At 48.9% G+C, this 14,536-nt stretch overlaps 3 protein-coding genes across 3 annotated transcripts in view; 1 reads left to right on the top strand and 2 right to left on the bottom strand.

Moving 5' to 3' along the window:
* Nucleotides 1–4,085, bottom strand: part of zfyve26 (zinc finger, FYVE domain containing 26) — a 46,174-nt gene extending 42,089 nt beyond the window's left edge. The window contains exons 1-6 of the mRNA XM_079752560.1: nt 4,001–4,085; nt 3,240–3,507; nt 2,643–2,718; nt 2,268–2,354; nt 1,551–1,700; nt 817–1,168 (exon numbers count right to left, since the gene is read on the bottom strand). Coding sequence (XP_079608686.1) covers nt 817–1,168; nt 1,551–1,700; nt 2,268–2,354; nt 2,643–2,718; nt 3,240–3,507; nt 4,001–4,004 — 937 coding nt within the window. The 5' untranslated portion in view covers nt 4,005–4,085. The remainder of the gene's footprint in view (nt 1–816; nt 1,169–1,550; nt 1,701–2,267; nt 2,355–2,642; nt 2,719–3,239; nt 3,508–4,000) is intronic.
* Nucleotides 4,086–4,714: 629 nt separating this feature from the next.
* LOC307086537 (galectin-related protein B) lies at nt 4,715–6,941 on the top strand (the record flags this gene model as incomplete). Its single annotated transcript, XM_079751779.1, has 4 exons — nt 4,715–4,741; nt 5,178–5,263; nt 6,148–6,328; nt 6,798–6,941. 4 exons carry the CDS (start codon nt 4,715–4,717, stop codon nt 6,939–6,941), a joined length of 438 nt encoding a protein of 145 aa, XP_079607905.1.
* A 1,359-nt stretch (nt 6,942–8,300) lies between these two features.
* Nucleotides 8,301–14,295, bottom strand: plek2 (pleckstrin 2). Its single transcript, XM_079753029.1, has 9 exons — nt 14,193–14,295; nt 13,200–13,364; nt 12,045–12,232; nt 11,504–11,595; nt 10,999–11,186; nt 10,142–10,243; nt 9,717–9,800; nt 9,412–9,490; nt 8,301–8,624 (listed from the first exon to the last, which is right to left on the bottom strand). The coding sequence occupies exons 1-9, from the start codon at nt 14,238–14,240 to the stop codon at nt 8,497–8,499; spliced, it is 1,074 nt and encodes a 357-aa protein (XP_079609155.1). The 5' UTR covers nt 14,241–14,295; the 3' UTR covers nt 8,301–8,496.
* Between the last annotated feature and the right edge of the window lie 241 nt (nt 14,296–14,536).

Below are 14,536 nucleotides of genomic sequence, written 5' to 3'. Positions count from 1 at the left end.
CACCTGGCCTCCAACAATCTGTTATACAGATTACTATTATAACATCCACACACAGACATGGGAGCCTAATTCCCTGACCTTGTAACATACATAACCAAGAAGAAAAAACACACTGAAAAGTCTGCAGATATTCTTACACTAAATACGCTGAGCGGCTACAGTGGTAGCCATGTTCACAGGACAAAACGCATGACTTGTAGCCGTTATAGGACCTCATCACTGTTCTAACACCTGGCCCCCTTTCCAGAGCCTCATCACTGTTCTAGAACCTTATCACTGTTCTAGAACCTGGCCCCTCTTCGAGAACCTTAGCACTGTTGTAACACCTGGTCAGTGTTCTAGAACCTCATCCCTGTTCCAACACCTGGTCCCTGTTCTAGAACCTCATCACTGTTCCAACACCTGGTCCCTGATCTAGAACCTCATCCCTGTTCCAACACCTGGTCCCTGTTCTAGAACCTCATCACTGTTCCAACACCTGGTCCCTGATCTAGAACCTCATCCCTGTTCCAACACCTGGTTCCTGTTCTAGAACCTCATCCCTGTTCTAGATCCTCCTCAATGTTCTAGAACTACATTGCTGTGCTTAAAACGGAGTCCTCCCCTCCAGTTCTTCACTGCTCTGCTCTCCTTCACTCAGCATCCAAAATCAACCCAATGACCTTCGCTTCACCGTATCACTTCACGCAGGTCGCCCAATCGAAACTTAGCTTCAGTTCAAATAGATATTTAACACAAAGGACCTGACTGTGTCCAAAAACCCAGCAGAGAACGAAGGAGGATCAGGACGTCTTGTTTGCTCACGCCCGGCCCTACCTGGCAGCCCGGGCGTGGCCCCCAGCAGGTGGTCCCTCTGGAGCCGCAGGGCGGTGGCGCCGTACGCCCCCACCAGGGCGTCGGAGCGGGGCCGCAGCAGGGCGCTCAGCACGCGCTCCTCCGTCAGGGGGCCCCCCCGGACCCCCCACAGCTCCTCGCACAGGGCCAGGACCGGGGCCTGGACCCGGGGAGCGGCCCCGCTGCGCTCAGAGCTCCAGGGCAGGGCGCCCAGCACGCTGCAGACCTCCTCCGCCCACGCGGGGCTCCGGTCGGGGCCCCTCAGGCGCTCCAGCAGGTGGTGGATGAAGGGGCCCTGGAGGGCGGAGTCACTGAGGCCCCCAGGAGAAGAGGCCTGGAACCAGCAGGGTGGGGACGGGGAGGTTAAAGTGAGCATCCATCATCTCATGAATAAAGTTCCCATTTCCCTCATTCCCAACAGGGACCCGAATAAAGCATCTGATTGGTGACGGGTGGATGACCGATACTGTGACCGATCATAGTGACACAGTTTGGTTAATCATACCAGTCGCCGTACTGAATGTGGTCATTTGTGTTGATGAAAACACTGCGAGTGTGTGCTCTACGCTCGACTAAAACCAGGGCCTTCTCGCCGACTGCTGTGTGTATAGGTCACTCTCTCTCTCTCTCTCTCAGGGCTAATTAACTAATTAGGTGGTTCAGATGAGGTCACCTCCACCCTCCACAGGGAGCGTCTCTGCAGGTCCACACGTTACCTGGAGGAACCGGGCCAGGGCCTGTGCCAGGGTGGGCTTCCTGCGCTCCAGCAGGGTCCGCAGGGTCGACTCCACGCAGGCGGCGGTCGCCGTGGAAACACCTGTCCCCTCCGGCTGGGACTGGCTCTCCAGAAAGACCCCGTGCAGCTCCTGCTCCGAGGCACGATCACCGGTTACCACAGCATCGTGTGTGTGTGTGTGTGTGTGTGTGTGTGTGTGTGTGTGTGTGTGTGTGTGTGTGTGTGTGTGTGTGTGTGTGTGTGTGTGTGTGTGTGTCCCTCCCTTTATCACCACGACGCCGTACTCTAGTGCTAAGGGGGTTTGACTCCCATCCCAAAGGTACTTAGTTTGATCCCCAGCGTCCGCAGTCTAATAATATGCGTCCTAAAGAGCAGGTGCACCCACTGCTAGTTAAAGTCCCATTAGGATTATCACAGTGGTAAAGGCTTCACACCAGTCGTCAAAGTGTCATGTAACGTTCCAGATTCTCGCATTTCATAGTACTATTACACATTACGTATTACATATTACTGCCATGTTATCGAGGAGCCATTGTGTATAATCTGTGTTGAGCAATCGAAAAGCGTACCGCATCAGACCGGAGCCACGGTCAAGCAAACAGGAAGCCTTTGCTTAACGATCTTTGTTTAAATGATTCTTTGCATGCATTTTACTGTGTCCCATGCAGCGGTACGCATCTATATATCCAAACCCCACCTTGAGCGCCGTCTCCTGAATGCCCTCCTCCCCCAGCTCCTCCAGGAGCAGCAGGAACTCCAGCTCCTTCCTGGTCTCCGTGGAAACCTAGAGGGGGCCAGCAGAGCTAGGGTTAGCATGGCTGCTAGGCTAAGCGTGACTGCTAGGCTAAGCGTGACTGCTAGGCTAAACGTATATATCCTTGATATAATTATATTTCCCTCTTGTTATATTACGCATATACACTACTACTTTTATCTCACCTGTTCACTCTTACAGTTTATTATTGCGCATTCATAATTTATTATCCAAGCCCAGTCGTAGCAGCAGGCAAAGTAAGCATTCCACTGCTCGTTATACATGCATGACTTTACAAGGGGATCCGTCATTATTTACCCGCTCCTCGGTGCAGCTCTCCAGCACCTGAAGCCAGAACCAGGCCAGCTTGTGTGGTGTGCCCACAGAGCTCCATCTGTGAAGGACAACCACCAACCAGTGCACAACCAGTCATGTCATTCAATAACAGTGGCTTCCTTTTCCGTTGGATCAAACCCTGACAGCGGCGGCCCATTGGAGCCCAGAGCTAACCTAGCTTGGGCTGCTGAGCTTCAGGCCAGGGTATCAAGATAGCCATAGCAGGAGTGCAATAGGAATTGAATGTACTATACTGTACAGTACTAACTGTAGCACTGTACAGTTTGGTAATTATTTAGTGAAACATGGGATACTATGTCATTATTGAGCAGGAAGGGGAGGTATGGCTGGATGTGTACAGAGGAAGACATTTGGGTTGGATCCCAGAACCTTTCGACTAGGAGCTAGACATATAATACAATGTCTGGTCACTGGACTGTAGCACAGAATAGAGTGGCAGAGTATTTATTACTCTGAGGATTACAACAACTCTAGGCTGCAGAGAAACCGACAAATCATGCGCTCACTTTGACATTCCACTGAGCCGGACAGAGAGCACATTCAAACAGTTTAACATACTTCAACTTGTAAGGGCGCGAGATAATGGCTTTGATGATGTTCTTCACATCTTCTGCGTGTCCACCGGGAGGGGTGGTCAGCTGGGGCACGCAGGCGCTAGCCAGTTCCCACTCTGCCTGCTGCAAACACTGCTTGAAGAAGGCGAACAGGTCCAGGAGGGAGGTCTGTGCGTCGCAGCCGAACGGGTACATCACGGCGAGACCACCAGACACCGTTGACTGTGGAAAGACCCCCGGGTCGCTACGAACACCCCCCAAGCCTGCCTCGTCTGAATGACAGAGAGAGGGAGAGATACACTGTAATAAAGAAGCTCAACAACAAAAGCTACGTTCAATACACACACACATGTCGGACATGACGACGTAAAGTGCCGCGGTTGAAAAGGCGGCCACTTTTATTCGCGTTGCGTTACTTCGCAGGGCAAAGCCACCAAGATAACAGGAGTATAAGTTAAACCAAAACGAACCCTAAAGTCTGCTGACTAGCTAAGGAAAACAAAACGGGCACCGGCAAACCGCAAGCCGGCACCCGAGTGTCTAAATCAACGTCAACACTTTAGTGTCCAACCCTGTCCTCCCAGACAGCAGAGTGTCACCTCATCACACTCCTCTGACAGCTAGTTGGCTTTTTGACGAGCTAGCTATTGCCTTGTATATTATGTCATTCAATGTAAAGGTTTGTGTCCTACGACACGGATCAGATGGGTTGCCACAGTAACAGCAATGTCACGAAAAGGAAACGCAGTTCAGGGAGACACTCACGCATTTCGGTGTGTTGTCGTGCAGAACATCCCTTCGTCTCAGACTGCCCCCGTTTCGCTTCCAGCCATCATGCTAGGTGGCTAGCAGCTCCGGTAGCATGGGCAGAGGCGGGACATGTGACAGGTCATGTGATCCAACCAGCTGATCCGTCCGTGCTTAAAGGTTACGATCATAAGCATAAGTCAAAAATCATAAGTTACATATAATAATGATAATAAATAGTGCAGCGTTTCAACCTTTTTGTCTTTCTGGAAACCACTTATATAGTATATTTAATATTATATATTTAATTTGCAATAATAATATAATATATAATATTATTTAAATAATATTATAAGCAATATAAGCCAAGATTGTTTTTATATATATTCTCTTTTTAAATGTAGGAATTTCTGGTAGTTTATGCTGTGACACCCACACCCACATTTCCCATCTGAGACTATCTTATTTTATCTTATCTTAAAACACAAGTTTTGATTAAATGAGAGATTCTGTTTGATTGGGTCTTGTTTCGTTATTTTAGTAAACTGACCTCCTTTTATTCGGGTGTGCGCAAAAGAATGACTTGCGCCACGCCCCGTCGCATCACCTTCTTCCTTGATGTGGGAGCTTGTCTCTATGACAACAGCGAGGCGGAGTCTGGAGGAACATAACGTTATTCACGCTTGTCTCTATCGGCATCATTGATCGAGATACAGATAGATATCCCCTGGAATGGAAGACACGGACAAAAAAGACCATGTACGTATTGCCGTGTGGTTTGAACTTTTGAAAGAGCGATGCATGCTAGGTTATCGGGCTAGCATATGTGAGTTACAGTAATTAAACAGCTAATTCAGTGAAGGGTGTAGTCTGTCTGTGCAACGCAACGGCCTCCGACAAAAGTAAGACTTGTGAGGTTCATGCATTGTCAACGAGATTTGTTTAAATGAAATGGACCGGCCTTTTGTTCTCGCCGGAGTCAGGGAAGAATTGCGCAGAGGATAAAGGGAAGGTTGCACCTGTTCTCACTGCGATGGGACGATGAGCTATTTTAAGAATTAAACAACAGAGTATCCCCGGAGGACATTTATCGCGTCGCTTTTTATAAACCTTGAACCTGTATGCCAGATAATGTTTAATGCAATATGAGTCCGCTGTTGGGTGAGATGAACGTGTCGTGTTGTATGTATCGCAGGGGGAATATAGCGGAGTGATAAAGGGCGGGCTGCGGCCCTCCATGAAGCTGGTTGTGATGGGGATCGTTAACAATAAAGCCAAGAGGTGAGCGCACACACGCGCGCGCGCGCACACACACACACACACACACACACACACACACACACACACACACACACACACACACACACACACACACACACACACACACACACCTATTCCAGACCGGGTTCGGACGCTTTATAGACATAGGATTTAAGTGCCAAACAATGTTTATTCTTTGAAGTCAGGGAGCCTTGTGCAAATGTCAGACACAGAGAGATAGATAAAAATATGAATATATGGATAGAAATTGCATTTATATGAAAGAATCAATACATTTAAAATGTACTTGATGTTTCATATATGTTAGGGCGTACAGGCCTGTACATTCAAATGTCAAACTTTGCGTTAGAATTTGAACCCCACATCAGACATGATCAATATGATATGATACAGTACAGAAGTTAATATCTTGCTCTGAATTGTAAGTCTTATTATCTATGGAAAACTTGTTTCAATGCAAGGTGTTGCATGTCTTTATCTCAGTTAGCATTGGTTGAAAAGAACAGTGTCTGATTTAGACAGAGAGAGGGAGAGAGAGACAGAGACAGAGAGGGAGAGAGAGACAGAATCAGTGAGAGAGAGGACAGAGAGAGATAGGACGAGAGAGAGACAGAGGGAGAGAGTCAGGAGATGGCACTGTTGTACTGATGGAGGTCTTGTAACCGTAATGTGTGTGTGTGTGTGTGTGTGTGTGTGTGTGTGTGTGTGTGTGTGTGTGTGTGTGTGTGTGTGAGAGAGACAAAACTTCTAGGTTTAGATCAGAATAGGTAATCCTTACTAATATCCCAGTCAATGTTCCATCAAATGACCAGTGAAATAAAAGACGCTGTATGTATTGTGTATGAAGCCCCTGTCGTCTCCTCCCCGGCTGCCTGGTCCAACAGCATGGAGGTGGTCGTGTCTAGTTTCCCCCAGCAGGAGGAGCCAGAGGGCGACGTGGGCCTCCAGCTGAAAGTCAACTTCCCGGATAAAGCAGTCCAGCGGAACGCCCGTCTGGCTGGGAAGTGGGGTCCTTCCGAGAACACCCTGTCCTACTTCCCCTTCACTGCTGGAGAGTCCTTCAAGGTGAGACCGGTCCTTCCAGTTGGTCCCGTCTGAGAAGATTACTTTAGCATGAAGCTGTCTCTCATGTCAGACTAGCCATTAGACTTAGATGTAATGATGATTGGTTCATTTTAAAATGAAAGTGAAATGTGCAGACATTCAGATAATGACAGAAGTCGGCTTTTAGTCCCTAGTCTCGAGTGAAACAGATAAAAGCAATGTATGTGAGACCCGTCCCGTGACCCACATGGTCCCCCGGGCTGACCCACTGCTGGGTCGCGAACCACAGGTTGAGAACCCCTGTATTACAATTGAAACGCTAGGTAATTTCCCCTCACTGCTGGGTCCCTACTTACCACGTGCATTTCTATATTTACCTCCATATAATTTATGCTGTCTGTATTTGAATTCACTGCAGGTTGCTTTGGATAGACGCTCGACCTGAACTATTTGAGTGACCTCTGACCCCATACCTTCCTACCCCTGACAGATGGAGATCGTCTGCGAGCACCAGCAGTTCCGCATCCTGGTGGACGGCCAGCCGCTGTTCAGCTTCACCCACCGCCTCACGCCCCTGGCCTCTCTCACCGCCCTCAGGGTGTCTGGGGATCTGCAGCTAACCAAGGTGGCCTAACCCAGACCCTGACCCTCCCAACCAGACCCCACCCTAGCCCTCACCCCCGAAGACCCAGAGCCCGACCTAGACCCCACCCTAGCCCTGACCTTCACTGACCCCAACCCGAACCCTGACCAAGACCCCAACCCTGACCGTAGACCCCATCCTAGCCCTGACCTCCCCTAACCAAGACCCCAACCCAAACCTCAACAAACCCAGACCCAAAACTCCTCAGACCTCCTCCCTAACCCTGGCCTCCGCGTGCCGGGACCTTAACCCTGACCTCGACCTACCACAAATCTATCCGAGAAAGAAGTTGGAGTTCAATTAGGTAACGAGTCCATTGCGGATGTTGGTGGGTCCAACCCAAAGTGACGCCTGCCTTGTAATCCCGTTTTAAAACGGGATTAGTGCCTCACTAGATTACCTGCAAGGGGATTTAAACCCATTGACTGAATGTAGGCCTAACGATGTGTCAGCGTGTCGGTGTCCTCAATTCACCGCGGGGAATGTGAACTGAATCGTGTGAATTTGAGGAATTAGCATTTGTTGTTAAATTGCGATGATGAAATCGGGGGTGTTGTGACTAAATAATTGCTGAATCTGTCTAAGTACTGTGACGTGAGACTAATGAAGATTAATAATTGTAATTCTGTAATCCTGCACAAAAATTGAGTGCAATCTCAAGTTTGTCTGAGGCTAAATTACTGAAGCACTTTTATTTACAGTGACACGAAGAATGATGATTGTGAAATCAGTTGAATCAGTTAAAATTGGATTCAGTCTGTTCCCAACTTTACACCCGAATATATGTTTATGTAAAACTAAATAGGTGCATGTGAAGAAGATAGTTCCTTCTGTTTTGTCAATAGGCCTCCCAAGAGGTTAAATAGCATTTTTAATCCTTCTAGGTTTACTGGTTTTAGCTTTGAAAAAGCTGTATTTTTAACACTGTCCATGTAATCAATACCTAGCACTTTTTTTGATCGGAATGTTCCACTTGTACTTGACTTCACGGCAATAAACTGTAATTTGTTTGTTGCGCGTCTCCCAGTACCTGAAAAAACAGTCATCGGTAGGCAACAACATGTTTCGTGTGCTTCCACATAAAAGCCGAAGTTTCCTAACCGCAAGCGTTGCGCCCTTTAGTCAGTGCCAGCAGGTTAGCTCTGTGGTTAGCACAGCGCTAATTATGAGGTACGAAGGGATAGGAGAAAGGCTGACGTTAGCGGTAAAGTCAGCGGGTGTGCGTTCCGCTTCCCTCGGTGGGTGTGTTGGCCCCTTACAGGTTGTCAGGGAGCACCGTGCAGCATGTTCGCACACGCACACAGGTCGTTATCGGAGTCACGCTCCATGCATTCCAGAGCACAGTCAGCGCAGGTTTGACTTTCTTTAATACAAATGTTAAATACGACTTGATGAACATTGTTAAATAATAAAATAATACATTGCATCCGACATTCAAACGAAAGTCGCGGGTTGACATTGGGCATGAAATATCTGTTTTCTTGAAACGCTGCATTACTGCATTCATGGAATGCATTAGTCTACAGTGTTAAGAGTTAACGGGAGCCTAGACCTCCTTCCTGATGGCGTCGATCCAGGCCATCTTGTCCTCCTGCGTGGGAGCCTGAATGTAGTAGTGAGTGTTGGACTTGGTGATGATCTTGAACAGGTTGCCCTGGACCTCACCTTTGACCCCTGTGGAGGAGGAGACGGACACACACGGTTCACGGTTGATGGCATTAGATGAGCACTAATGAGGTGGTATGTTTTATTGAATATAGTGTTGTTATAACAGCCCTATTAACATTTACATTACATTTACATTTAGGGCATTTAGCAGACGCTTTTATCCAAAGCGAATTACAATAAGTGCATTTGTTACAATAAGTACATTTGTCATAAGAAGTGAAACAATATATCGCTGTCGGTACAGTAAAGATGTTCATAGAACCAAGTGCAAGCATTACAATCGCTAGGCTAACCCATTCCCCGTGTAAAGCAGCGATAGCAGCTACTGTAGATGCTACACAATTAAGTACCTTGAATAAGTGCAATGTACAAGTGCCAGGACGTACAACATTCAACGGTTAACACCGTTAACTATTCAAGTAATACACTATTAAGAAGAGAAAGGTTTTCATAAAGTTTTTTTACAATATTCTTAATAAATAATGGCAATAAATTATTATTAAATCAACATTGTTTGTGAAGTATAACAGTGATATTAAAAAAGTAGAACATAATCGAAATAACTACAAACCAAGGAATTAATTCCTGCATTAATCCCCAACAGGGTTAGTACTAAACCAAACCCTAGACCACTTTACAACTAAGTTACTCTCAACTTATTTAGGACGGTAATGCCCCCAGAATTCACATTTAATTGAATTACATTACGGGTTTTTTTCTCTTGTCAGAATTGTATTGTAAAACTGATATTCGGCCGAAATACGTTGGCTAGAGTTCCGGAACGATGGCTCACCTGTCGGTACACCGTTGTCATGGAGGGCTGACACCAGACATCCCCTGAGGGGGAAGCCGCCCGCCGGGATGACGTCATTCTACCATGTGACCCAGCAGACAGGAAGTGAACGAGAGAGCAGAGACAACAGTGACTCGTTAGTGACTGAGCTGTGGGCCTTGTTCACCTGCAGCGGCCGTCTTGGTTTCAAAACGCTAGCAGGGTGATGGAAGTGAATGCGGAACTCTGCGTTCACTTCCATCACCCTGCTCGGCTTCCAAGATGGAAGCCGAGATGGATCCAAGATGGGGGAGGGATGTATGCACCTTGCTGGGGTCATAGTAGTGCAGGAAGGAGGGCTCTGAGCGCAGGACGAAGAGACGCACCTTCCAGTTCTTTCTCTGGTGTCCCTGTGGAGAGGAGAGGAGAAGAGGAGGAGGAGAGAGGAGAGGAGGAGAAGAGGAGGAGGAGAGAGGAGAGGAGGAGGAGAGAGGAGGGGAGGGGAGAAGAGATGAGAGGAGAGGAGAAGAGAGGAGGAGAGATGAGGAGAGGAGGGGAGGGAAAAATAATCAAATATAATCAAAACAGTAAAGAGTGTAAAGGGGTAGAGTAGGAGTACATTTGGGTAAGGTAGAGTAGAATAGAACAAAGTAGAATCAAAAGTGAAGAGTTCAACGCCGACAAATTCCACCATGTGTTTATTGTGCTTTTTTCATTGTGAATAGTGATGAGCTTGTTAGCTGGTCGCTACCTGTTTGAGCAGGTAGCCCCTCCGGGTCACATGACCGCTGAGCTCCACCGCCGCCAGCGACGTCTCCGCCTTCACGCTGCCGCGCTTCTTAAAGGTCTCCGCCTGCAGAGGAACACAGAGCAACACCACCCTCAGCACAACCCTAAACACCACCTTCAACACCACCCTCAACACAACCCTCAGCACAACCCTCAACACCACCCTCAACACAACCCTCAGCACAACCCTCAACACCACCCTCAGCACAATCCTCAGCACAACCCTCAACACCACCCTCAGCACAACCCTCAACACCCATCAGGTCGCCCAGGGTGACAGGGGGAACACCACCCACACCCAGAAGCACCATATTCTGACCCCATCTCTTGCTTTGGAAACATTTACGCCCCCAACTTTTTTATTCATCTGCTTCCACACAGAGAAGTGAGTGAGAATGTGGCGTTGGTATCGATGTCCAAATGAACTTCATTCTACTGCACACACTGAGGGAGTAGCACTAGCAGTTGGTATTTAAATGACGTTTAAGAGAACTTTTAAAAGGTTTTAAAAGTGTTTGCAAATTGTTGCCTTGAATGGATCCTACAATTTCTGGAGCTTATGTCAGCAATCTCCTGCGTCCCCATATGCAAATCAGGGACCCCAGAGTGGCCCCGGAGCCACGGTTGGGAACCACTGGTCTAGTGGTTGAGGTGTTCAACCCCCATTAGAAAGCTCCCGGGTTCGATCCCCAATGTCCACACTAGCCTAACGTGTCTGAATCCCTTCAGTCACAGAGGAACACACACAGGAAGTGGTCATCGTACGACGAAGCAGTCTTCCTCAACGCCCGCCCCCCCCCCAGCGTCCTAGCCACTCACGAAGCAGTAGAGGGCGGAGGAGTCGTCCAGGAACTGCTGCGTGAGGCCGGCGGTCCGCAGCGCCTCCACGCTCCGATGGCCCAGCGGGCGCACGAAGCCCTCCTCCATCACCGCCGACGCCAGCGTCACCGCCTCCGCCCGGCTCAGCACCGCCCCCGAGAACACCAGCCAGTCCACCACCGCCGAGCCTGCAGGGAGCCACAGCCTCGTCTTCATCCTCGTCACCATCATCACCATCCTCATCATCGTCAGCCTCATCCTTATCTCCATCATCATCCTCAGTTTTATCATCATCCTCATCAACATCATCATCATCAGTATCGTCCTCATCCTCTTCATCATCATCCTTATCAACATCCTCCACATCATCATCTCCCTCATCCTTCCTTTATCATCAACATCATCATAATCTTCTTCATCCTCATCCTCTTCATCACCATCATCCTCATCATCATCCTCCTCATCATCCTCAAGCGTTCTGAACCCGGACCCGCAGGAGACGGACCTGAGAAGCAGTTGCTGTAGGTGCTGCCTTGCTCAACGTGGTTGGTCATTTTGATGCCACTGTGGACGTCATACATGGAGTCCACCACCTGACTGGAGAAAGAGAGAGGAAGAGAGAGAGTGTTAACATGACTGGAGAAAAGGAGAGAGAGGGGAGGGACTGATCAAGAATGAAAGAGATAGAGAGGGCAAAAGAGAGACTGAGACAGAGAGAGAGACCGAGACAGAGAGAGATAGCAAGAGAGAGAGGGGGGGGGGGGGGGGGAGAGAAAGAGAGAGGAAGAGAGAGAGTGTTAACATGACTGGAGAAAGGGAGAGAGAGGGGAGGGGACTGATTAAGAATGAAATAGAGAGACCGAGACAGAGAGAGAGACCGAGACAGAGAAAGATAGCAAGAGAGAGAGAGAGGGGGGGGGGGGGGGGGGGGGGGGGGGGGGGGGGAGAGAGAGAGAGAGAGAACAAGAGAGAGAGAAACTCATCCGAATCCACTTCCATTCACACCTCTCCGTCCTCAGTCCACACCTCCCCGTGCCCGGGGGTACCTGAGGTTGATGTCCTGGAGGTGCTGCTGGGTGGAGGTGGGGTCCTGGGGGCTGGCCGCCCCCCCGTCAGCCTGACGGAGGTCCTCCACCACGCCGCTGATGGCGGCGGCCCACTCGTCTCTCTCCTCCCGGGAACACGCCTCCAGGAAGTGATCCACTGAGCTCTGGGTCCTCAGTTTGAACACCAGCTGGGTCCGGATTGGGATTAGGAATAAGGTTAGGTTTAGGTTTAGGGCGAGGTTAGGGTTAGGGTTTGGGTTTGGGATTAGGTTTAGGAATAGGTTAGCATTAGGATAAAGTTAAGTGAGGATAGGGTTAGGGTTGGGATTAGGTTAGCGTTAGGTTAGGATTAGATAGATTAGGTTTGAATAGACAGGACTGGCTTCAACTACTAGACGACATGAGATTAGATTGGTTTATTTTTTAATTTGTTTATGTAAATTTAAATCTTTTTTTTAAATGGTGTTATCCTGTAACACATGATTAATTATAATTTATTTAACTAAATGGTTAGGTTGATCACATGATAAATAATTTATAACATGGTTTAAATATTAACTTTCTAAAACGAAAGTTTGCGCTGTGACTAAGAACTGTTTCGAAGAAGGTGCAAGAGAATCCGGGAAGCAGTTACACAAAACTGAACTAAACCCTGCAGAGTGAGAGATTATGGATACAGAGATTATAGAGACTACAGAGGTGTTTCGAAAGTTCACACACACACACACACACACGTTGCGTAACCACAATCTCATGTATCTAAAACCTGACGTGTTGAATTTGGAGACTGCCATTTGTTGAGATATGAAATATAGAGTGAATTAATAAAAGCCATACTTAAATATGTACTCTGGTGTCCTGCTGCTACTCTGCACTCTGTTAAACCGTGGTTTTATGAGAAATTTCAATTCTTGTCTTTACTCAAACTCAGATAGTGGGCTGTGATTATTCCCAGCCTGACTGTAGATGAAAGCGTCTGCTAGACGAGCAGACGTAAACGGATTCCACTTTCTGTTCTTTCACCAGTCACCTGTTTTCACCAGCCCTCAGCAGCATCTACATGTTGGGTTTTATAATGTAAACACTTCCAGCTCCCCCCTGAGACCCCCTGATAGGTCCCCCCCCCCCCCCCCCGCCCTGGTGTGTGTGACTCACCGGGCGGCTCTCGTTCTCCAGGTAGGGGCATGTGACCTCGCAGCCTCGCAGCATGACCCGGCCCCGCTGGCACGAGTCCCGCTTGCTGCCCTCGTACTTATAGTACAGCAGCTGGTCCGGGGTCAGCACGAACCAGCGCGCCTTCCAGTTACGCACCAGGTGACCCTGAGAGACAGACAGACCATGGTCAGACAGACGGGCACCGGGTGACCCTGAGAGACAGACAGGCACCATGGTCAGACAGACGGGCACCGGGTGACCCTGAGAGACAGACAGACCATGGTCAGACAGACGGGCACCGGGTGACCCTGAGAGACAGACAGGCACCATGGTCAGACAGACGGGCACCGGGTGACCCTGAGAGACAGACAGGCACCATGGTCAGACAGACAGGCACCGGGTGACCCTGAGAGACAGACAGGCACCATGGTCAGACAGACGGGCACCAGATGACCCTGAGAGGCAGACAGACCATGGTCAGACAGACAGGCACCAGGTGACCCTGAGAGGCAGACAGACCATGGTCAGACAGACAGGCACCAGGTGACCCTGAGAGGCAGACAGACCATGGTCAGACAGACAGGCACCAGGTGACCCTGAGAGGCAGACAGGCACCATGGTCAGACAGACATGCTCCAGGTCACCCCGAGAGCCAGACAGGCACCAGGTGACCCAGGGAGACAGTCAGACCATGGTCAGACAGACAGGCACCAGGTGACCCTGGGAGAGAGACAGGCCATGGGCAGAAAGACAGGCAACACCAGGTGAACCTGGGAGAGAGGCGGTATACTGTAGTCAGACAGACAGGCACCAGGTGACGGTTGGAGAGACAGATGGTTACTAAATAATAAGAGACAGGCAGAAAACACAGACAGACAGATGGTTACTAGTCAGACAGAGAGGCAAGACAAGGCGACACAATATTGGACAGGAGAAAAGAGAGTATAGTTGAAAGGAAGTAAACAAATAAAGATGTTTTAATCAGGTCCTTACTCTTTTCACCAGAAAGCCCTCTTTTAGCGCAGTGCTCTTCTTGTCCATGGTGTGTTAAGTGTGTTCTGTACTGCCGAGTACCACACCCGTTTATACCTGCACCTTTTATATTACCCCTCACCTCAGCCAGGTGAGTCACTGGGTTCAATACTTCTACATCCGTCATCGCTTCCCCACCTTAACAGAGATTGCTTAACCCCCCCTTTTACGAACTGATCCTGCAGTGGTCGTCTTGACCACACGGTGGCGCACACGCTCTTTGTTTTCAATTTGATAGTGTTCACAGAAACAGACGTTCAACCACGACGGTTGCTTTTATGAGGATCAAGATGTGTTGAATCTTA

This window comes from Pollachius pollachius, assembly GCF_949987615.1.
Source record: "Pollachius pollachius genome assembly, chromosome: 15".
In the NCBI taxonomy this organism is placed as follows: domain Eukaryota; kingdom Metazoa; phylum Chordata; class Actinopteri; order Gadiformes; family Gadidae; genus Pollachius; species Pollachius pollachius.
The sequence above is the reverse complement of the archived record's forward strand: the minus strand, read 5'-3'. Positions and strand labels throughout refer to the sequence as shown.